Genomic DNA, 23,815 nt, shown 5'->3' with positions numbered 1-23,815 from the left:
GAGCTACAGCTGAGAAGAATACTGACAGCCCTTCTAACTCCTTAGTCTGAATGATTTTCTCCCCGTAAAGCTTCTGTTCCTGAAACTCAAGGGATTAAAACAGAATTTTATCTTTTATTAAAAAAAAAAAAAAAGAAGAGATGCTAGTTCAGCTTTCCAGTAAGAGGCACTGGTAACCTTCCTTCCCCACAAAGGAGTGAGTCACTTTTCAGACAACTCCAGAGAAGTGCATGAGCAGAGTAAGATGCCACATTCCTGTATGCTTGGCCAGAGACAGACTTTGATGGCCCACGAGGCTCCTTCCAGTCCCATGGTGTTTGTTCCTTATAGGAAAAGCAAATTCCTAGGCATCAAATGAGTGGGAAAAGCTGGAAAATGAAACTCCAAAGGCCAAAAGCCAAACATGGAAAACCAGAAATATAGTCTCTCCCGTTTTTTTACAAGTAAAATCTCCGTTCTCTGGCTACTGACCCACAACCGCTCCAGTATACAACTGTCCATCTGACCTCTTCCAGGAGGCCCTAACCAAGGCCAGTGTATGGCTTATATCCCAGTTGGTTTTCAGGACTTCGCTGGGGACTTAAATAGAGCCACATCCTCGCATGGGCCCTGTGTGCTGGACAGGATTTGACAGCATGAGCACAGCATGTAGCATCAGCTGCTGAACTTCAGGAAGAAAGTCCTGGGTGACGACACGAGGCATTGCTGTAACCAAGCTCGCGATGCTGAGATTGGAGCAGATGTTTATCAGCAGCAGCCACAGAGAAACGGGAACTCACAGCTAGAGGCTGTGGCTGTTGGAGTCATAAGTAGCACTCTGTGGGCAGAGTTTGAAAGAAGAGAGGCCGAAGTAGCCCATACAAGCTGCTGTAATCCACTTTAATATTATCAATAACAGACTCCAGGCCTCCCTCCCTCACTTCAGTGCCATTTCTTGCATCTTGCTAACAGCAATCTTCCCGGTAATCAGCCCAGCCATAGAATTACTAAGAATTTAATTCTTTGTGCAGAAAAAGTTCCCCCACTTTGCTGAGCGACGGGAAGCAAAAAAAAAAAAAAAAAACCAAACCAAAAAAACCTGACTTGTTATGCTTTCCTTTCCAGGAGCCGAGAGGCTGGGGGAAGGGGAAGGAGGAGGTCAGTTTGACTTTGAACACATCAGGTGTGCTGCGGAGCCCGTCACAGCCATGCAAGGCAGAACGGAAAACAGTGCCCTGCACTTCTGAAAGTTGGCCGTGCCTGTTTTGCTGGGAGACTCCAACCAGAGGTGACAGGACTCAGTTATGAAAGGGGAATTTAGGTCAGCAATCAAAGCTGCAGTCAGGGGGCCCAAGAACAGGGAGCTAAAGGTTGGGGCTGTTTTTTTCTTTAGCATGCTTTAATCGTTTAGTATCAAAGTACAGAGGAACGCTTGAAAGAGCAAATATTCTACAGGAACCTATAGAAAGCTTTTATCTGTCCACAGGAAAATAATTAAAACCGACAGATTTGGGTTAAGTATCCCCATGTTCCATGCAATTGGATAAGTCAGCGAAGATCCACTGGAGCAGTTCTTGAGTTCTGCACTGGATATTTCATGGTATGACGTTGAATCCAATAGTTTTACAAAGGGGAGAAATAATCTCTCCTTTCCTTTGCCATGCTTCCCCCAGCCCCCACTTCCTTCCACAATAGTTAAATAATTCAAAGTCCAGAGTACTTAAGGCAACATCTCTGTCCATACCATTTCCAACACAGCTAAGAGGCCTCCTGAGGTCGCTCCCTGAGACGAGGAGCGGTTCAAGCAAACCACCTGAGACTTGCTCAGGTGGCAATGTACTACTTAAGCGAGCAAAAAGGGGATGTTTGCTGCTGCTGTCAATCTAGCCGAATTCTCACCAGATATTATCATTTACAAGCTATGCAGTAGGATTCAGATCTGAGACAGAAGGATGGAGTTCTTTTTGTTTTGACGTGAAAGACATCATCATGTGGAAATACAGAGTCTAATACAGCTATGCCTATTTAACATTGAGAATGTGGCCCAAGGCTCTTTGCAATATCAAAATCTTTACATCATTGCCATTTAGCATTAAATTAAGCATATATTCTGCACTGTTTCTCAAATTCCCAGTCACTCATATGCTCAATGAGATACCTTGAAGCCTGAAAACAGGGAGGTGAGAACAGCTAAAACAGCAAAACATGAATTTGTAGTGGCTGGTTAGTTATGAACATTACATAAAACCTTCCCTTCTGATAACAAAATCATGTAGGCTGCAACAGAGCAGCTACTGGCATGGACAATCATATTAGCGACACTTCACTGAGCCTATTGTGAGAATATACCCGCTAACAGTATATAAGAGCTTACTGCAAATAGATCTGGTAGGCTGGGGGTAGTGAGAAATTATTAGATTGTGAGGGTTTTGAGGTGTAAGTGAACACACAACACTGCATAACCAGATGGCACAGAGGAGCGAGCTTCAGTCCTTGCAGTATTATAACAGGGTCATCCTTGGACTGGGTATTGCTTTTGCAAGGGCTCCTTTGTATACAGTATCAGCGTAAACAAGTATTAGTGGGAAGGTTGGCTTCTTATCTAGATCTCCCTAAGCATTTCACAATAAAGCTGCAGAACCAGTGGAGACTGGTACTTGGTTAAAAAACTGTGGCTGTTTATGATCTAATAACTAGGTTTAGGTGGGCTCTTAGATGGATAGCAAAAAGCATATCCTTCGCAAGGGTCAAACTTCAGTCCCTGCTATAAAGTCTGGGACCACGGGAACATTCCAGAGAACAAGGGTAAGGATTTTCTAATATCTACAAAGTAATTTATTTCTCCTGCCTTGTTCTCAGAAACAACTGAATATTTTTGACTGAAGCTTGGAAAACCACTATGTGTCCATGTTATTAGAGATGATCATAACACATACAGACATAGGGACAGTATTAAGACAGTACAGGCAGGCTTCGTTTGGATACTACTTAACTTAAAGTCATCAACTCTGCAGCCATCAGCATGTTCCTTCAGAGAATCACTGGTGTATGTCATAAATATGGGAGGCTTTGCATCAGGCTTGATTAAGACAAGAATTCAGGTTGGTGGCTGCCAGTTTTCGACACTCTCGTGTGGCCGACTGATAATCAGGCAGAGTTTAGTGTTTACGAAAAGCCAGATATCCTTCAAATATAGGGAATGGAAAGCCCTCAATAAGTTTGTTGGTTTGGCTCAAAGGGACCTTAACACACCTCTCAACTTCCGAGCTTATCTGTGCTCACTGATCAGCAGAACCAGGTTACGAATTAACCATCCTATTGTAGCTGAGGCAGTGTATTCACCTTGAGAGAAATCCAGCATTAACATCATTCTCACCTTAAAAGCAGATGTTGCTAAACACATGGATACATATCGAGAGGCGTGCATGAAAATCATCCATCTTTCACAGACGCATGCACAACACACACAAAACTGGAAGCACACATAAACCTGCAAAAAAGGACATAAATACAATGGCACACCAGCAGAAGGGTCGCTCTACACACACAGATGAACGTAGCCAGCAACATGCTTGGTGGAACATACGTTACCTCTGCTTCCACGTCTCCTCCTCCTCCCTGCACTATTAGTCAAATACTAATTAGCTATCAAAGCTCTACAGAGAAATTTACTCTTGTGCATGCTAACACAGAGGGGCTTTTCTCCCTTTTGTAAGAGTTAATGCTTGAGAGTAAACATAGAGAGTATCTTCTATGGAAGGAACAGACACCTAAGTACCATAACTTCCAGGCAATCTAAATGATAAAGTGGTATTTCTGGGCTCCTTTTAGAAAACAGCAGAGAGAATTGATCATAAACTGGGTCAAGATAGGTCAGCATACCTCAGAGCAGATCAGATGGCCAGAGCATCCCAGGAGGAAATGTTCTCCTGGAAGGATTATTAGGGGCACATCTGTGCCATCAGATGACTGTGCACAATACCGATCAGCTCACTGGGAGTTCAATATGGCATTTCCTTTCAAAAAGTGCTTTGTGCCTGACAAGCCCTGCAAGTCAATCAGCTGCAGCAGCGGCCAAGCCCGTAGTCGTGCTGGAAAAACGCCCGACATGCTGCCCTACGGAACCCCCCTCGATGGCCAGAAACACGGAGCAGCGAAAAGTGGAGGTCTACGCACGAGATTGCTTGTGGTGCTGATCAAAATACACAGCCAGGATTGAAGGGGGGACAACAACACAGCTTGTTTTGCTTTTTAGAATTCCCTTGTCTCTGACCTTTACAGCAGCTTTAGGGCAGCACTGGAACCAGCTGAGCAGTTACTACTCCCAGCTGCAGAGAGAAGAGCTTTTACACCATTGCACAATGCGTGTGTGTTTGTGGGGGGAGGTTAGGGCTAGAGAACAAAGAAGGAAATCTAGTGGCACCTAAATCAAACATTATGATCAATGAGGGAGTGGGAAGAGGACCTGGGGAGCAGGGACAACCTTACAACCTTTCCAGGATCAGACAGATGGCCAACATCCACATTATTACAAAAACAAAACAAAAACAAAAAATTCCGTGAATGCAAACTAGGGCACCCTGCGAGGAGACTGTAAAAATCACATCATGATAGCTTAGACTTGTCTTTGTAATTCAGGGGCATTTCCACATGAAACAGTTCTAGTTATTTAATTGGATTTTGAGAACATTCTTGGGCAGATACTTTGCGAGTGCAAAACTGAGTAGTTCCAGTGTATTTACGCTGATTTATACCATGCAAGGTCTTTGCCTCTGTGAGAATTAAATATCTTATTGTAAAAATACCTTAGATCTTATCCAGACTCAAATATCTTATTGCGTCTGGCTTTCCCATATGACTGCATCTTTCCTGTACTAATAGAAACAACTGAGGAATTTACCAACCTTAAAAGAAATGTCTCCGATGCAATACACAGAACAGCATGCAATAACAGCAGGCAGAACGGAGCTGATTGTGCCTGTTTTCTGCTGTCGCTTTTCAAAGGGATCCGGGCCTTCTCTAATCATGACTATTTCATGCCTCAAATTCCCCGCTCCATACTTGCATACGAGTTCCAAACCCATACACAAACCACAGAGATATTTTTGCTTTCTAGGAAACATCCTGCTGAAAAAACCTGCCTCTCTAACATGATATAACTATTATAGTATGCATTCCAGATAGGCTGTAGTCACCACATACTAACCTAAGTATATAATTTTAGAGCTCTCTCTTTCTGCTCAGTTTGAATCCAATTTCATTTGTTTTGGTATGATTTTCCTCCTGGAAATACCTGAGCCTGTATTTCTGCTTTACAAATACCAGTGATCACCAGATCTGTGAGCACAAATAAATAGACATCTAAAAGAAAATTCTCACACAGATACTCACGATGTCTTAGAAGTGTATAGAAACAAATTCACACCTATTAAACCGAAGGCTGTAGCTGAAAATTCAGCCTTTAGTTCTTAAAGGACAAGATGGGACAGCAATGGGCAAACCTCCAAAAGGTCATAATTCTTCTTCGCTTTCCATAAGCGTTGCCAAAGTCAAATGCTTCTCAAAAGTAATTGACCTTCTCAAGTCTGCAGAACTGGGAGAAAAATGTAAAAGAAACAAGCTACCTTGGAAGATTTTTGGCAATTCTTATGTTTAGCTGAGCAGCAGGAAATATCGTATGTCCAACCTTTCTTATGTTATTTCAGCCTTTCCACTTCTGGTTAAATTTGGAACCAAAGAAATGAAGACTAACAAAATAGCATGTACATGTACTACTTTCTCTGTGCATAGGCCTATATATACATATGCACATGGGTTTGAGGGAGCAGACTAGGGCATTTTGAGCACTTGGCTTAAACGTGAATTTTGAGGAATGGTCTCCAGCTGGGGATGGCTTAAATGAAACGAAAACCTGTCTCAGAACACTAATTACCTTCGACAGGTCTTTGGTCTATATTTTTTGTTTGCAACTCAGCCAACGTCACAGGAATAGGTCATTTCAGCATATAGCCTACACACCCTTCTGGACTGCTGTTCTGCCCTGAGACTGAGACACAGACCACCCAGCAAGGAGATGACAAGTAAAAGTCACCCCAAGCTTATTCTCTGCTTTCTCATTCACTTCTTCATTTTTAACGGATGTCTGCTGTGTTAGCTTCACAGTCCTGACATTGCCAATGCTCCAGCTTCCAGAGGGGAACCTTGATTTTGCTCCCCAAAGTTTGTATTCTGGAGGTAAATTCTTGGCTTCGTTGAAGTCAACAGTAAAACTCTTACTTCCTTCAATGAGAAAAGATTTCAGTCTTGTTTTTCAGCTTGTCTTCAGACTAGCACACTGGACTGTTTTGAAGGTGAAAAGTCAAGTCATTGCTCAGCACACCGTTCTGGTTAAAGGTGACAAAATCTAAACAAGATTAACAACATATGAAACCGAGCCTGACAATTCAACTATAGTGATGCCCAGGAGACCCTACAAAGAGCTGGAAATATTATGGTGATTAGAAATACCCTACCAATGTCAAGGAGCATCCATAGAAATAGTGGAAAATTAAAGGATTTGAAATTAGCATCCTAGTGTTACCTGTGCTTTGCTGTTGGCTTCAATTATTTTTGCATTAATAGCTGAAAACCCCAGAACAATCTGACGTTAGAAGCACTCAGACACAATACCGGTGAGGACTGAATTAACTCCTCTTTAAAGAACTTGCAATTTGGAAAAACACTGAATTTTAATTTGAAAGTTACGGTGACAGATATTCCCCCATTCTACTCAGAAAGGTTTTTCAATGACTGACTACTCTCAGGGCTAAAATACTGCATTTTCTCTCTGTTCTGAAGTTGCTTAGTCTCCATGTGCATCCATTAGATTTACTCATATCATCTATTAGTAGATTTCCGACCTCTAATTATCAGATTAATATTCCTCAAACATATACTTAAAGATCATGATGATCAAGGTACCTCTTAATCTTCTTGATTCAAATACTTTAAGACTTGTTACAAATCATATAATTATTGTCATTGTTAATTTTTTTTCTCTAAATCCTCTTTCATACAACAGCCGACTTAAACTGTGGATGCCAGAACTGGACAAAGTACTTCAGCAGCAGCTACTCCAGAGTCAATATAAGGATAACACAACCTCCCCAATCCTGTTCAATGCTTCCTTGTTTACATAGCCAACGATGACTCCAAACCTTTGGCCACAGCATCCCGTTGGCAGCTCACGTTTACATGCTTTATCTATTCCAACAGGCAGTTACTCCTGCACGTTTAGCTTCCAGGTGAAAGACCCTTCCCCCACCATCCATCCTTTACGTATGACCTGCCGCCCGTCTTTCTATATGTATGACTTCACATTTGGCTTTATTCTAATGCATACTGTTTACATGTTCTCAATTTTTGAAAACACCCAAATGAGAGTCCTGTTTTGGTCATTGTTTACCACTCCCTGAGCTCTGCAACATCTGCAAATTTTATCAGCACTGATTTTATGTTTTCTTGCAGGTTGTTGACAGAAAATATTAACTAGTGAAGAGCCAAGATTGCATTGTGCTGAATAGGAGGGAATGTGGCCAGAGTGACACTGTTCAGGCAACAGCTCTGTTTTTCAGTAGGGGAAAATAAATCCCTGTGATACTCATGAATACGAGCTTACACAAGTCAAGAGAAAAGAGATGGGACAAATAGATGAGTAGGAGATTGGCAAGATATGCCTCTGTCTTTTTGTCTCTTTGGCATTCCCCAACCTCAGTCTTCTCTTTATAGCAGCACAGTGCTGCAGGGACCTAGCACGACCTTGGCCAATGGGACTTCTTGGCTGAGTGTTTCTTCTTTTTGGTACAATGGAGTGGCATTTGCCATTTACGGCATCATACATGATCAAAGCGCTGCACTGATGATATTACCTCATCCTTACAAACAGCATCTCTCCGAGAGCTGCTAAGAACTATTATCCCACCTTCACAGATGGAAAGGACAGAGCTGAAGGCACCTCAGAGCAATTGCAAAGTAGCAACTAAAAGCCCAGAGCAACCTGTGCGCCTCCAACCACTACGCCACAGACTAAGCAGCTTGAATTAGCAGAAGAGGGAGCCTGCTTCTCTCTCACACAGCAGTTTCATCACTGCTGAAACAAACACCCCTTTTTTTCCCAAAGCATCTAATTTATCGCTGAAGGAAATCTCTGTTCTCTTCCCAAAACCACCAGCCAAAAAGAAACCTCTAGCCTTTGCAACTGCCTCTGTTTTCTTCTCTGCCAACTAGTCTCTGTCTCTCCTTTCCTTGCAGAACACCTTGTTGCACTGCCCTCCTGTAGTAATTTTCACATAAAAACGTGTGCCTCATCAAGCTTGCCCTGTCACCAGTGTTTGACAAGTGTCAGAGAAACCCCATAAAAGCCAGGCTGCGAGTTCGTCAGTGCAAAGGACACCATGTGTTGAACACATTGACAGTTCTCAATAAATAACATCCCTGCTGAACAGCTGGTTGGATTGCTTGGGTTTGGAAGAATGTTGGCCACATTGCCTACTTACGTGCATCCTCCTCAATGATGCACAGAAGATCCTGTGCATGGGGAGCGGAAATACATCACTTCCAGAAGATACCAGAATATTTAAAAAAAAAAAAAAAAAAAAAAAAGAATCTGAACACAAGTTTAGAACCTGACTGAAGGTTTATGGCCAATTTCAGACATACAGATGTGCAATAAAGTGTTGGTTTCTTGATACAGGTGCAAGAGACGTTCATCCTCGGGGAGGGGAGGTGAGAGATGGGCGATGGTAGGAAGAGCTATCCTAATCTCGTTTCCTTCTTCCCCCTCTCTCATGAAATACATAGCTCCCATTTCATTTAGTGCCTTCTTAAGTATCAGAGCACAGAAACTGTTCACCAAAACAGTCTGGCCTTCACAGTGTGAGACAAAACACGTGGCTGGGGCAGAAAGGCCCTTGCTTCTCTGCCTCTGCCATCAGCGCTTGAGGCAGAGGGAAGAGTTTGGTCCAGCACTCAGCCTCCTACCACTGCAAGGTGTCTTCCTCCATGAGTGCAAGTGCTCCTGGCCTACCTTTGCTGCCAAATCCCAACCCTGCAGAAACCTTTGGAGAAGAAACAGAGACCCCTCACAGTATCATTTTGCCTCTGTGAGATGCAGCTGCTGTTGCTTCTCTCTCTGGCCTGTTCCATGGAGCCTGCAGGTGTTTGGATACGGCCATTTCGCAGTAAAACTGGTGGTATGCTGATGTTTAAAATAAAATAAAATAAACCCCTAGTATTACAACATATAGCTGAAGACCACCCCTGTTTGAGCACTGCCTCTGGTGAGACATAGAATGTAAACAGTCTGTTTGATTAAACCATCTCTAGCAAGAGGACTTTGGGGAATTCCAGTCTTTCCCAGCGCAAAGAGCAGAAGATACTCTGCTGTTCATTAATTCAGAGCTCTTCAAAGGGCGAGAATGAATCGCTCAACTTTCCTCCTAGGAGAAACTGTTGATAGTTATCCTGGAATTCTTGGAGGAAGCTCACCAGTATAAATCAGGTCCGCTTCCACCACCACCCTGCCCCCCTTCTTTATTTAATCTGTTCACAGGCAAAGGGATTGTGCAACAACTGATAAACTTTGTCCATGCTGCAATACAAAATCCTCATTTCTGATTGTCTTCCCCCCGTTGGGGTGGGAGATGGAAGGACCACACTGGAATAGTCTTACAGATGAGGCTATTAATTACATGACAGAAAATATTTGTACAATAAGAGAAACTGCTCTTTCAACAAAAAGCAACAGATAAGACTATTTTAAACGATCACACTTTAAGGCATGGAGATTCTGCCAGCACTGGAGACCTTTTGTAATACATCTAAAACTTCAAGGCTCTTAGAACTAAAAGTGGGACTAAACTTTCACATCTATTATGTCTGTAAAAACTCCTTTATTCCCAATTTCCAAAGACACTCCTTATGGAAGCGGGGGAGCCTGGGATGGTGACATGAGCACTGCATTGATACCACACCTCTGCACAAGTGAGGAACCACAGCCCTCACCAGTGCTGCCTCCCTCGCTCCGAGAGCTTTTCTTTATCTTATGATTTGCCCATGCATTTTGAGTAGCCAGAAAGGCTTTTTAGAGGATCCCAGTGTCTCCTGGAAGGAAACAAACACATAATTCCCTCACCTCCTATCTGAGACCACCAAGGTGCAGTACTAAAGGCACAACCCAGGAGCAGCCACAAGAAAATGGATGTTTTCTTGGGTTCCCCCTGCGCTGTAGGGGGTCTGGGGGACCTCTGGAGCAAGTTGAAGCATTTTGTGTTTTCCAGCTGACAGCACCATTACCATGCCTATCTGTCCCTTGCTCCAGAGCTCACGGTGACTACACAGTCCCGTGTTATCTACTTCCTTGGGTCCCGCTCACTCCTACCTCCTTAAGCTGGTGGTTCTGTGAGAGTGATGTGCAACATCAGATGTATCAGCCTCGTGCTCAGACTATAGTAGGACAATTACCCTTTGGGCTATTTTAGTCCTTTTACAGCCTTTGCGCAACTCAAGAGCAACAGTTTTGCCAGGAGCCAGAATCTAGATTTCAGTGTTTAAAAAAAAAAAAAAAAACCAGACAAAATCTGTGGATTTATCAAGAAGAAATTCTGCAAGTTCATTGAAGCTAGCCTCCCTGCTCGGGGTTCCCGAATACTGTCCACGCTGATTTTAAAGCAAATTGAGACTATAATTTTACTCCTTCTTTTTTCATATTTTCCGTGACGAAGGGAAAAGAAGAGGAAAACGCATAGTTAGACGGACAGGCAAACATCTCATCAAAGAAACTCCTACAAGCAGATGCAGAGTAGGAAACATCCAGCAACACTGCTGGCTCCAACCCACAGCCTGGACCTGAGTGCATGGTTGATTTTCATTAACTAACTTTTCTTCCTGTGAACTTCCTCTGAGGGTGTTTGTTTATAAACAGAGGAGGGGATATTATTGCTGGAGATGGGACAGTATGGGAGGAGGTGAAAGAGTTTAGGGCCACAAGACTGGAGAGTAGAGTTCAGAAGTGTTTGTTGCCGGAAACACAAAGGACTCACTGTAAAACTGGTATATGGCCTAATTTCACAGTCTAGAGGGATTATGATAGGTATACACAGAAAATGCTCCAAAAAGTAAAAACAACCCCACATTGTACAAATGTTTCCCACTGCATCACCATAACCATTACACACCCAAATTAAACCATCGACAGCGGTGACGGTGGTTGGAGGTTGTTCTCCATGACATCCACTTCTCAGCTTGTTCACTTCCCCCATTGCATGCGCTCTGTCTCTGCCCCAAATTCTACACGTTCATCGGTCTGGAGAGCCCCCCTGATTTCCTCTCCAAAGGAGTTACTCTAGGTTTATATTGGTGTGTTCAACAGCAGAATCTGGCTTGTACTGCTCACCCTTCCCTCTGCCAAGTACATGTTTCAAAATCATGTGCATAATGCATTTAGTTAACATTTGCTTTTTCTCCCAGTACTCCTTTTCTCCCTGAACATCTCCATTCATGAGCTACAGCACAGGAGGCTTCCAATTCTTGTCTAGTTTATGCTGAAAATAATTCCCATTAAATTATCACTGGTGAAAGGTGCTGTTTTGACCTCAGAGAGGCTGCTCTGTTTATCCACAAGACAGATGCAATGTAAGACAGTAGTAATGCAAGCTCCAGATTTCAACCTTAGCACCTCAGACTTTACAAGCACAGATGCTGCTGAATTCAGAACAAAATCGCGTGGATTGTATGATGTACAGCCTCCGTGTTGACGCTCCCAACAGAAACACCGTTTTTTTAGCCATGAGGGGGTGCACTAGATGATGATCCCTCCCCAAAACAGCCTGGGGCACTAATATGCTGCGTGCAAAGCCCCTTCTGCAACCTCTCACCTGGTCCGTATTTAACTGTGGGGTAAATGAGTTGCTTTTGCCCTTAATTAATAACCTGAGACATCCAGAGACAGATTTTCAGCATTTCCTAGGAAGATAAGCAGTTACAACTTACTACATATTTTACAAGCTGTTTCAGCAAGTCAATATATTAATCAATGTGCAGATGTATCAAAAATATCAAAGTATTCCAATTTAAACAAGAGTACTCTGCACTAAGGGACTTCAGTGATACTTCCTTTTCTCTCCCATTATGGGCTGCATACACTGCTCCATTTGAGAAATACAATAATTCATGCTGATTCAAACATCACCAGCATGTCTGGTTCAGAGATATTAATTCCAGACCATCTGATTTTCTGTCATCTCCAAAGAGCTCATGTCACAAACGCCAACTGCCTTCTTCACCCATCCCCCGTGTTGCCAGTGCTTTCAACAGTGCGACACCAGGTAAAAGACTTCATCACCACCGTCGGCTCAGTACAGAAATTACCCGGCAAAGAACCATCAGCAGCTACAAGGAAACATCCTACAGGAATTAGGGTACGTTGACTTCACATGGAGAACAACCTAGGCTGAGGAATAACTGTCATCGCCCCTAAAAAACAAAAGTTTAACAGAAGGCCAAGCCTGCTGGCCTCTGTTTCTAGCTCTGTCACCAACACACTACCACATCTTGGACAAATCAGACCATCCCTCTGTTCCTCAGTTTCCCTGATTTTAAGGGCAATGTTCTCTCACGCCAGAGAAACTTATCACCACCATCAGCAGGATGTTTTGAGGCAGTTATCAGGGCTACAAAACCGCAATCTTACTGCAATGATAAAGGAAAATAACAGTACTAGGATACATTAGTACAGGAGAAAAAAACCCTACAGTCAAAACTAAGTAACACTGGTAACAGCAAAGGCCTTTCCTTTCCATTTCTTTCTCTGTCTTAAATAAAACAAACAAAATAATGGTGATAAGATCTCTTTCCTCAATTCAATGGATGATCTTTGTGAATATGCTTCCAACACTAACAGCAGAGAATAGGCAAGGAAGAAAACGAAGGAGGAAAGGAGCCTGCAGCTGATGCTCAGTGTCAGGAACAGGGCTGCTCTTCTCCCAATTCCATGACGACAGAAGACTCCTGGGAATCGGATGAGGGAGGGGGAAGATGGGTCAGAGGAGAGAAATCTATATGGGAAAGTGATTTAAAGCAAATACAGAGACAATAAATTAGATAAGGAAAAGGAGGAAAAACACAGCAGAGGGGAGGAAGGAGAAGAGATAAGAGAGCCCTAAGTATCACTCAAAAGGAAGACTCAAGGAAAGCCTACCAGACCCCAGGAGCTGATCAGCAAAGAACAGAGTGGTTTTCTTCTCTAACACAGCAATTCTTTTGCTTTCATGAGCTGGTATCATATCTCTCAGATGCTGCTTCACCAGGCCAATTCCAGATGCTTCTCGGTTTCACTTCACCCTCACTCCCTCTTTGTGAGAACAACCACTCGCTCCTTGTTTGTGTACTGCTAGGATGGATATTAAACAGAACAATATCAATAATTCCCGGAAAATATGCATGAGCATATGCTTGACTAAGCACACAAACACACAGCCTGCTTACCCTCTGTTCCCACAGCACTTCCAACACGAGCTGGCTGAAGCCACCAGCCTGGTGACCACCCTTGGTCTGCAAGGAGGGGATACCACCCTCCTGCGGCAAAAGAAGATGGGAACTACAGAGAGCGCAGGGTTACCCCCAGAGCACGCACTTGCTAGGGAGGAGGAAACCAGCAACTGTGCAGAGCAGGAAGAAGGGAAAGACGGGGGAATCAAGGACACCAGATAGTAGAGAAAGAACTGAGACTATGATGGTGATAAGAGAGGGTGGAGAGATTGGACGGGAAAGTTACACACTTACATCACCCAGCAAAACAGAAAACCGGACAGCGTGTTTTGAGTAAGTTCTCTTTTTAACACTGAAAAAAACAAAACAAAAAAAACAAAACAAAAACCCTCAAAAAAAGAAAAAAAAAGGAGGGGAGGGGGAGAGAAAGGTTGAAAGAGACAGAGGCCAAAGTGGGATTTGGAGTATAGCAAAAACAACTAAAATAAACATGTCCCCTTCCCCTGGCCAATTTCTCTGACGTTAGGGCTTCGCAATTTTTCTTCTCTTGTATCCAAAGCAAGAATCGACAGCAAAATAAAGGATGTTAAAGCAAGGACCATGGAAGGGTCCAGACTGTAGAGGAGGGGTGCAGAAGACTCTGAAATCAGAGCCTAAGCCACAGTCAGCCACGGTCAATGGTATTTTTTCATTATCTTGAACAGGTTTAGGAGCAAATCCATGCTGCCTGCTTAAATCTAACATCATGAATCCAGCCCCATTCTCACCAAGGGATAATCTGACTTGTATTTTCATTTGTTCACAGTTTTAACTATGACACATACTGCCCCCTCACTTGGTGCTGGCAACCTTACGGATGTTGAACAGTCCTCAACTAAGCAAATTGTTTTGATCACTATGAATAAGGATAGCAGAAAGCAAAATTCTAGGATAAGATATTCACTCATTCTCTTTTTAACTCACCTTTTTGAGTTCTGCTTTGCTCGTATTCAGAGTAAGAGTATTTTGACTTCATGGATGGCTTTGGGGAGAGTAAACTTTATAATAGGCACTAACATCAAATCAAAGCAGCTTACAAGATCTGCCACTTGTGTCAGAATATGTGGGGAAATAAACAAGCTGCTCTTCCTTGATCATTGGAGCTTAAATGCTGTATTGATCTGGGAAAAAAATCAAAGGTGCTTTGGAAATTGTGTGTGTATGTGCATGCATGCTCGCACCAGAGAAAATAAAGAGGAACGTAGGGACAAGCAGAAATTAGCAGAAGAACAATCAAGCATTTCTTCTCCACAGAAAGCTGAAGTAAAACTAAGAATCATACCCAGATGTCAGCTACCCCAAGGTAGGGAAATGCCCATAGAGCAATGTAAGTATAAGGTCAGAAGAAAGGTACACCTTCATTTTTAGAAGTCTCATTTTTGGGAAAATAAACAAACAAAAAGGACAGCACAGTCAATTGTTCTGTGCCCAGAACAATGCATGAAGCAAACACCCAGAACCTAGGAAACACAACCGTCCAATATATTTTGCATATTTGAAATAAAAAGAGTAATATATACTGATCATGTAAAGACAGTATTAGATGAAAAATTTGGTAGTATTGAGAGGAGGTTAAATGAAGAAAAAGATGCTATTAGACTAACTGATATAATTGAGAGAAAAATGTAGAGGGTTTTGATCAAACAAGACTTTGCTGATGCATTTTCAGAATAATCTGGAATACAAGATTTGAAGAAGTAAAAATGGAATAAAGTGAATGCGTTCATTCTTACTGTGACGGGATGTAGGAACTGCCACACAGACTAAGACCAGAGAAGGGTGGGAAATGTTTGATAAAATATTTTTCTCAGGAAAAAGGGAAATTAATCAAAACAGACTATCTGTGGGAAAGGATCAGTTTTGGCAAATATTCTAACTTAAAATTTCAATAGAAGTTTCATAACTGTCAAAACACCTGATTCTTTTTTAACTTTCTGAAAATAAGAAAGCTGATATCTTTTACCAGCAAATGTTTTTCTTTCTCATACTTAACACTTTTCTAAACCAATGCTTTGGATTTTAGGTACTTAAGATGATGTCAATCTGTCCTTCTCTTTTCCTGTCTTACATTATAGTGGTGGCTCTTGGTCTTAGCTAAAGATCTTTGGTTTATAGTAGAGCACTGGGAAATTTTCTGTGGCCTGTGCTATATCGGAACCTACAAAGTGGATATTCTGTGAATGTTTGGACTAATTATCTGCTGTTATATCCCTGACACTGCAGGGGACTGAATTTGGCAACCCAGGTGGTCCCTTCTCTGCTTCTGCTCCTATAATTTCTATCAGAGAAAAGAAAAGAGGAGCTGAAAAAACAACAGCTAAAATTGGAAGCAAAACTATTATGCGGGAACATTTCAGCTGACCCCAGTCATGGAAGGGTTTATTATTGTTTTCTCAATATGTCTTTTTGAAAAAAGCCACTGTATTTTGGCTCTTTTTTCTGGCTCAGGCCAGCATGAGCAATGAAAATCCAAGGTGAAAGTGCTCAGTTATTCCCGTGGTTTTGAGAGCACCCAAAACCCATGGGTCCTACAGTATTTTTGTGTTAAAGCTGCTCAGGCAGGCGTCGTGGCTGTACCTCTCTTGCGACAGACCTGAGGAGCTTGGCACCTATGTCCTGACGGAGCCAGACCGGGGCTCCAAAGAAGGCATTTCTCCACCAAAAATCCCTGCTCCACCCAGCTGGTGTGCCCCCGCTGCGTTTAACCAGGGTCAGGCCCCAGTGACCAGGGAGGTGCCTGCCGGCGGTTCGGCTCTTTGCTGTTCGACGCACCAGGCCAAAGATCTCTCCCACCCTCGGCAAAGGCTAACGAACACACGAAGCTCGTGAAGCAGCATCAGCAAACTCCTGGGTCTGCTTTGAAAGCAGAGACCTGTCCTGTTCTTCGTGACAAAGGTGAGTGGCACCTACCTTCGTGGGAGGGTCGGGGTTAGGGTCCTGGGGAGCCAGCGTCACCCCTCCCAGCCGCTGCAGTGCTCAGTGAGACCGCTGGGATTTGGGATTTAAGCACATCCCTCATATGCCACGTGTGGCTGGGGCTGACAGTGGGCACCTCCACCTCCGCTCAGCGCGGCCGTGGCCTCAGGATCCCCTTGGCCATCTACAACGCTCCCCTGGCACCGCATGGGGAGGTGACGTGGGGACCCGGAGAGCAGCTTCAACCTGATGCGATAACTTTCAGGCATCTGAATCACCGACCAGGTCTGTCTTTCCATGATGGCTTAGCGTGCAAAGGCTCTCCAAGGGCTTCTTCTCACCCTCAGCACTGAGGCCTGCCCACCGCAGCTCTGCTCTGCGCTTCTCCAGACGTCTCCACAAATCCCTGAGGAGAGCCCCGCTCCCACTCTCTCTCCAAACACCATCCCCTCAGCTTGCTTTCTGCCTTGTGCGAGTTTTTTCTAACTGAAACAGGCTGGCTTGAAATAAATCAGGCCAAAATGAAGCTTGGAGAGGTGAGCTCAGCCTGGGACACATCTCCGTGCCTACAGGAGATGGCCATACATCATTTAGGAATCTAAATTTACCATCCTTCACACACACAGAGTCAAATTTCCCTCTTCCTTTTATTAATTAGAGCAACCTACATGTACGTGCTTTAAGGAAAAAAAAAAACAAACCCAACTTTCTGCTAACTGTGCTGTTCTGACTCTAGTGTGTAGCTGGTCAAAAGAATGAGATCAGTTAAAATTGCAAATCTTATGGAAAGAAAAATTCTTTTTTTTTCCCCAGTTTCTGACTCTTGTCCCGGCTTCTGCAGGCTGAAGGAAATGTGCTGTTCAAATGCAAATATTTAGTAAATGGCAAGCCATGCCATATTTTTTCAGTGGCCTATTAGTCAAGCCTTATCCAGATCCATAGTCATGAAGTGGCTAATCATTTGAACCCATCTACAGGGAAGCCAAAACCATACAGCTACCTGCAGCCTTCAGCAATCGTGTATTGGAGGCTTATCACCCCGAAGGAGCATCTGGGCAGGTGTTCCAGCTCCTGTCACTTTGGTCCAGCCGTTACTCCACGCCGCCCATCGCGCCCATCACCCTGGGACCTGGCACATGCCAGCGCTAATTAAACGACAGAACTACAAGCTTTACGTTTGACTTATTCTATAGTCCTTCATTCTAGTACTTTATTACAGATCAAAACAAGAAAATTAATGCAATTAAAAGACAACAGGCTGTTGAAGATGAGAAAATGCTGCATTATCTATCTACCTATTATTTTAATGCCAGTGAAACTCAGAGTAAACTCTCTATTGAAAACGTCCTCAAGTTCCCAACACACCCGCTACAAGGATCAGCTCCGGGGACAGGACCCAGCTCACTGATTATACCTGAAGTGTATTAAATCAATATCAGACTCCAAAACTTCAGAAGGGAACCAAATTAACCCCCAAAAGTAAACATATATTCTTAAACCCTGTGGAGGGAACAGACCTACGCAGTGTCCATTACATATCTTTATAATTGCCCAATTATTGGACCCCGACACAGATGTTTCTCAGTCTCTTACATGCAAAAGCTGTGGCTTTAAGTGAGCTCCACTGTGCTGATTTTGGCATTTCTTTCCCTTTGGATTCTGCTGCAGTTTTATGTTCATCAAGGACTGAAGTTGGGAAAACATAGGCACTCCCTTACATATGAAGCTTTATTAAGTTGGGATCATGCTCTCTGTTGGCAGGCAGAGGAATAGAGGGACAGAGGAGAATGAAACCGGGAAGGGAAAAAAACAAAACAAAACACAAATAACTTTCACTCTTCAGAGCAGGCACGCCTTCTTACTCAGGCTCCCGCTGCCGATCATTCATCTCACTCCTCTCAGCTCCCAGACAGTAAAGAGTCAACGTCTCATTCCTATGAAAACATGAGCTATCCCGCTCCTGAGCCATATACCAGAAAAACACACTGACAGGGACCCAGGAGGATCCTGTTTCTTAGGATGGAGTTGCATTTCCACAGTAGAACTGAAATATCTTTGATTACAACAGAAGCAAGGTCAATGGTGCTTTGAAGCGTCTTATTTTGCATGGCATACGTATTACCTAACTTGACTACAGTCTGGACCTTAACTCCTTCCTTCACGACTAGAGATGCATTCAAAGACTCTACAGGGGAAAGTGCACAAACTTGCATGATTAATACCATGTGCACATGTGTGTGTTTATAAGAGGGATGTACTGTGCTGTGTGGTAGGTACGCACATCCAAGGAGTGTTTGTCCAAGAACTATGTGGCCCAGGGAGGGAGGCAAGTACGCACGAGCCGCGAGCTGCCTCCGCTGGAGAGCCGCACCGCGGGAGCCGCACAAACGAAGCACAGCCCAGCTCCGAAAACGCTTCTGAGCTTTTGCGTAACACAGATCAATGGGTCAGACTTCTAGTTTCCCAACAGCTTTCCCTGACAAATGCCAGAACAGATATCGCTGAAGTCAAACAGGGCAGCAACAACATCACTGCCAACCAGCGTGAAAATTGGCAGAGCCTGGCACCAAGGACCGCCTATCATCAGAGACAGGGCATGGCCCGGCACAATGACGAACCCACTTAACAGCACTGTAAAATTAGCCGTTTATGAAAACAAATTGAATGCTGCAGCAGAGGGTGACGTAAGGAGAGTTGGCTCCAGACAGAAACTCCTGTAGTCTGGATTAGCTGAAGAGCTCCGTTATATCAGGGCTGAGGCGTAGAAGCTGATAACAACTTGGGTCCTACATGAGATTTTTAACAGACACAACAGTCTTCACCTATAGGCACACATGTGGTGCCTATACGACTTGCAGTGACTACTTACATGCCAGCAAGGAGGGACGGAAGGGGAGCAGTCAACACAGGCAGAGGGTGGGGGGCAGAAAGTAGATGCAGATACAAGAAGGACTCCGAAAAAGAGGTGTCTTCCAGTCAATCCTGCCCTCTCCCTCAGGTCTGTACAATCACAGTTTCCCACTTTGCAACTGGGATGGAAGTTGGGGAGAAACTCACTTCTGGCACTGTCAGCATATGCCCCCGCCAAAACACCCAGAAGGGCTCTTGATTTCAGTGGGGTCCTACAGATGCAACTGCAACAGCAGAACAGGGCTCCTGAGTCTGTCACATCCCAAAACAGTGAAAATGAGAAAGCCAAGAGTTTTGGCAGCCAGAACCCTTGATTTCCTCATTGAGGGAAGCGTAATCTCTCCCTAAGCTTGCTGCAGGTCTGGGAGGCTGTGGTGTGCGGAGGATACTCCGAGTGAGTTCCTCTTGGACCTCGTCCAGGTGTTTACACACAGAGCCAAACCTGGCTCCTCTTCAAGAGTGTGTGCGAGGAGGGGAGGGGGAGCTTAAAAGTAAAATAAAAATCACAAAGTCCTCCCGAGCTGGGCTGCAAGCTCTACGGTGCTAAACTGGGGCATTTCTTTTCATTTTTCACAGTGGAATGTTATTTCCATGCATAAAATGGGTCAAGTGTTTTATACAGGCAACAACCCAACCTCTCCCATCCAATTAAAGTATTTTACTACAACTGATCTTTGTGTGTGTTTGTCTAGGTTCCCTGTTGTATGAATTGGAGATACTTGCACCAAAGACAGACACGGAGTCTTAGGTGTTGGATTAAACACATTGAAAAATACACTGACCGTGTTTTGCCACTGATGAGATCCGTGTAAACCCAAATTCTGCCTTTCCTAACTTGAAAGGGAAGCACTTTGAGCCCTGGGGTTTAAGTTAAGATTGGGAACCAGAAGAGCGGAGTCTGAGAAAGCCAGGAGAAATAAAGCAAGTAATAATCTATTTCACCTATGAAATTACTCATCTGCCTGTCCTGCTAGAGGCAAAAGGGACCAGCCCATGCCCAGCACCTCCTGCCCACCCCGGCAGCCACACACACACCGCGTCCCCCTCCTCACAAGTGAGCAGAGCAGCTGGGATTGGTGAAAGTTAAGGAAATACACTGCTGAGTTCATCTTTGTTTTTGTTTTCCTTAGGACAAAGCAACTTTCTTGCGAGAGGACACTCACGCGGGTCAGGGATGGGGCAGCGGAGATGGAGAAAATCGCAGAAGGGAGGGTGGCAGGGGAGAGGCGAGCTGGGCTGGTGCGGAGCAGCCGCCGTACCACCGGCATAAGCATCCGCTGCCTTCTGGTAGGAAGTGACTCCAGTTAAAGGGGAAATCCTCCCTGTCTCTTTAAGGCATCCTAGGACATGGAAACTTTGTACTTTCAGGGAATCTCCTTGCCAAAAGAACTGTAAAACATGTCTTCCTCCTCCCCCCATACCCGTTTCTCTTTCTGACTTGTTTTGGTTTTTTTTAAGGGCATTTCCATTTTCTATGACTTCCTTAGAGCAAAGATGGATGTGGCGACATTTATAAGGGTTTGCAACCCTCCGAAAAGTATCCGATTTCACGACAACTTTGCTGCACTTTATCACTAAAGCGGGGAGAGGGCGGGAGGTGGCGGGAGGGAGGGGGAGAGGGAGCGAACGCGGGGGAAAAGGACCCAAATTCATGATGGGCTCATAAAATTTAAATAAGAAAAGTGCAATATTCCTCATTATTGTTCAGCTCAGACAGCTTAGACTGGTAGCTGCTTTGAGTACTAAATGATTTTATAGGGCTATTTGACCTTACAATCATTTGTGTTACACTTGCCATTTCTAAGGGGAGACAAAAATACTCAACACATCCTCTAGCTGCAGTGCTAGTCCCAGCCCTAGCTGAGTGTCGAGGGGTTGGGAACTTTATAAACTCATTTGATTCATTTGAGGTTTCACAATAGCCAAAAGTTCCTTTATAGCTTTTTGGAAACCACATGCTAACACTGCATCTAAAAAGGTAACAGTGAAGTACACTAAAGAGCTAATAAAACTAAGGAAACCGTATAGGGACCTTAGATATGCATTTCTTTCAGCCACACACGAGACACCTACGTTTCTTTTCATACATACAAGCTACTTTCAAATGCTCTATTTACAGTTTTCCAACCTGAAAATTAGGTAAAAACCGACTGTAAGAGCTCTCTCTCCTACCTGCATCTTAATCCATACACCCAGAAATAAAGAAACTACCCAGGATACTGCCATTTCCCTATGCAAAAGTTTACATAACTTTTTCTGCGAGCATATACTTTCAGACAGTTTGCTGAGCTCCGGTATTTCACCAAATATATATACAATAAACGCACCCGAGCGTGTTTACACATGCACTCGCATACATATGTATGTTGCAAGGCACACACGCACATTTCAATGTACACACACATATACTATACACACGCACGCCTACAGCTGGCTGTTCTGCCGGCTCCCGAAACGTAAAAGGGATGCTGCAGCCACAGGCACGACGAACTACCTACCTGCAATGACAGCCGGAGATCTCTGTCCTCCTTCAGCTTTCAGCCACACTTGCAAAGTGAAGGCATCTCGGGGCAGCTCAATATCTGCCTTCAGCCGCAGCTGATCACCTTGTCCACTGAAATAGAGCGCCCTGCTCGGGGTAAGGGACTCCTCTTCGTCCTTTACCTCCCGCTGTTGCCTCCTGCGGGGGACGTGCCCAGGCTCCAGCCCAGCAGTGGAGCGCCTTCCTCGGGCTAACCTGGTGGCACAGGTGCCCGGGGCCGTGTAGAGGAGCTGGCGGCTGTGCCTGGTGTCCCTTCTTGCCCTGCGGGAGCGCTCGTCCATCCCACATTCGGGTCCACTGGCTAGGGCTGTACAGAGAAGCGCAAGAGGCAGCAGCAAACTCCAGAGCTGCATTTCCAATCTTCCCCCCCTTCTCCCCTGCAAATCCTCCCGATCTGCCAGCTTTGGGCTCCTCCTTGCCTTGACTTTCTTCTCTTGTTCACCCTTCTTGGTATTTGCTCTTTTTATAACCCTTCTCAGTTGCTTTTTCTTTTCTTTTTTTCTTTTTCTTTCTTTCTTTTTCCTGCTTATAGATTTTTTTTTCCCTTAAAACAAATAAAAATAAAATAAATCAAAACTCCTTCTTGGTTGAAATGTATTTCTCTGTTCTTCCTCCTCTATCTGTCTTCTTCTCCTCTATTCCTCCACAGCTGGAATTCCTCTCTCTCTTCTTTTCTCTGCTGGATTTTCTTCCCTTTATTTTTTTCTTCTTAAAAAAAAAACACACACACACTCTCACACACACACAAAACAAAACAAAAACCCAAAACAACCCCCCCAGCTTTCTCCAAGACTCAGACCCACTGATTTCCCTCCCCCAAAAGATGCTCTAATCTATTTATTTTTTTGGCCTCCTTTATAACATAAGCCACAACCCCCTCCTTCCCCCCAACCTCCCCCCTCCCTTCTTCTCCACAAAATGAAAGAAAAGAGAAAAAGCCCCTCAGAAGATGAGTAAACAAGAATATGCTAATCTACTCTAGGGTGCTCCACCTTCCCAATTGAATGATTCCCATTAAAACTGCAGGGATCATGACTAATCAATCAGCTTGAAGGAGCAGATAGCTCCAGAGGTTCAAACACTTTTGCTGTTTTCTTTTTCCCCCCTTCTTTTCCTCTCTTCCTCTTCCCCCCTATCACTTTCCCCCCCTCTTATTTATTTTTTAAAGAAGACAATCAAGATGAATGGATCAATGCGACAAAAATCCTGCACCCCCCTTTTTGCAATCTCCCCAGCTTTCTTTCTCAGTCCAGTCCAAAACACACATTCCTATTTTTTTTTCTTGGCAAAAGAGAAAGCTATTTCTCCTCTCAGACTCCCCGTTGCACTTTGCTGGTAAACCTTATGCTCCTCTGCAGCACATAAAGAGTCTTGAAACTTGAGTCTCAGATATTTTTTTAATTGCTTTCTTTCTTTCTTTCTCTCTTTTTCACTCTCTCTCTCTTTTTCTAATTCTTTCTTTTCCCCTTATTATTTTCTTAAAGTTATGCAATCAGCCAGGCTCCCCCTTTTGTGGTCCCCCTCAGTGCAGTTGTGTGCAGCTAATCCAAATGTTGCATCAAAGGTCCCCATCGAATCATCAGGAGCTAAAAGGAGAGAAGCTTTTTGAAGAGCATTTGCCTTCCAGAAGCTGTAGCAATAGAGCAGGATTTGGCTTTTGAATGCTCCAAAGACTCCTGGGTTTTTTTTTTAAATAATAATAATAAAAAAAAAATATTAATTTTATTGGTGGATTGAGTCAAAAAATCCTCTCTCAATATTGCTAATTTTTCAGTCTAAGGAATTCAGCTCCCCTGGTTTCCTTGGCTTAGTTGTAGCCACAGGTAAGATTCTGGCTGCTTGCTGGTTTGTAGATCTCTGTTTCTGAGCTGGGACGTTTCTTTTTTTTTCTCCTTTCTTTTTTTT

The 23,815-nt window shown here is 43.9% G+C and overlaps 1 protein-coding gene across 1 annotated transcript in view; it reads right to left on the bottom strand.

Annotated features, from left to right (window-relative positions):
• Positions 1 to 22,263, bottom strand: part of PAPPA (pappalysin 1) — a 183,625-nt gene extending 161,362 nt beyond the window's left edge. The window contains exon 1 of the mRNA XM_050908005.1: positions 21,867 to 22,263. Within this exon, the coding sequence (XP_050763962.1) occupies positions 21,867 to 22,263 (397 nt within the window). The remainder of the gene's footprint in view (positions 1 to 21,866) is intronic.
• Positions 22,264 to 23,815: the final 1,552 nt, after the last annotated feature.

Source organism: Gymnogyps californianus, chromosome 18, assembly GCF_018139145.2.
Source record: "Gymnogyps californianus isolate 813 chromosome 18, ASM1813914v2, whole genome shotgun sequence".
In the NCBI taxonomy this organism is placed as follows: Eukaryota; Metazoa; Chordata; class Aves; order Accipitriformes; family Cathartidae; genus Gymnogyps; species Gymnogyps californianus.
The sequence above is the reverse complement of the archived record's forward strand: the minus strand, read 5'-3'. Positions and strand labels throughout refer to the sequence as shown.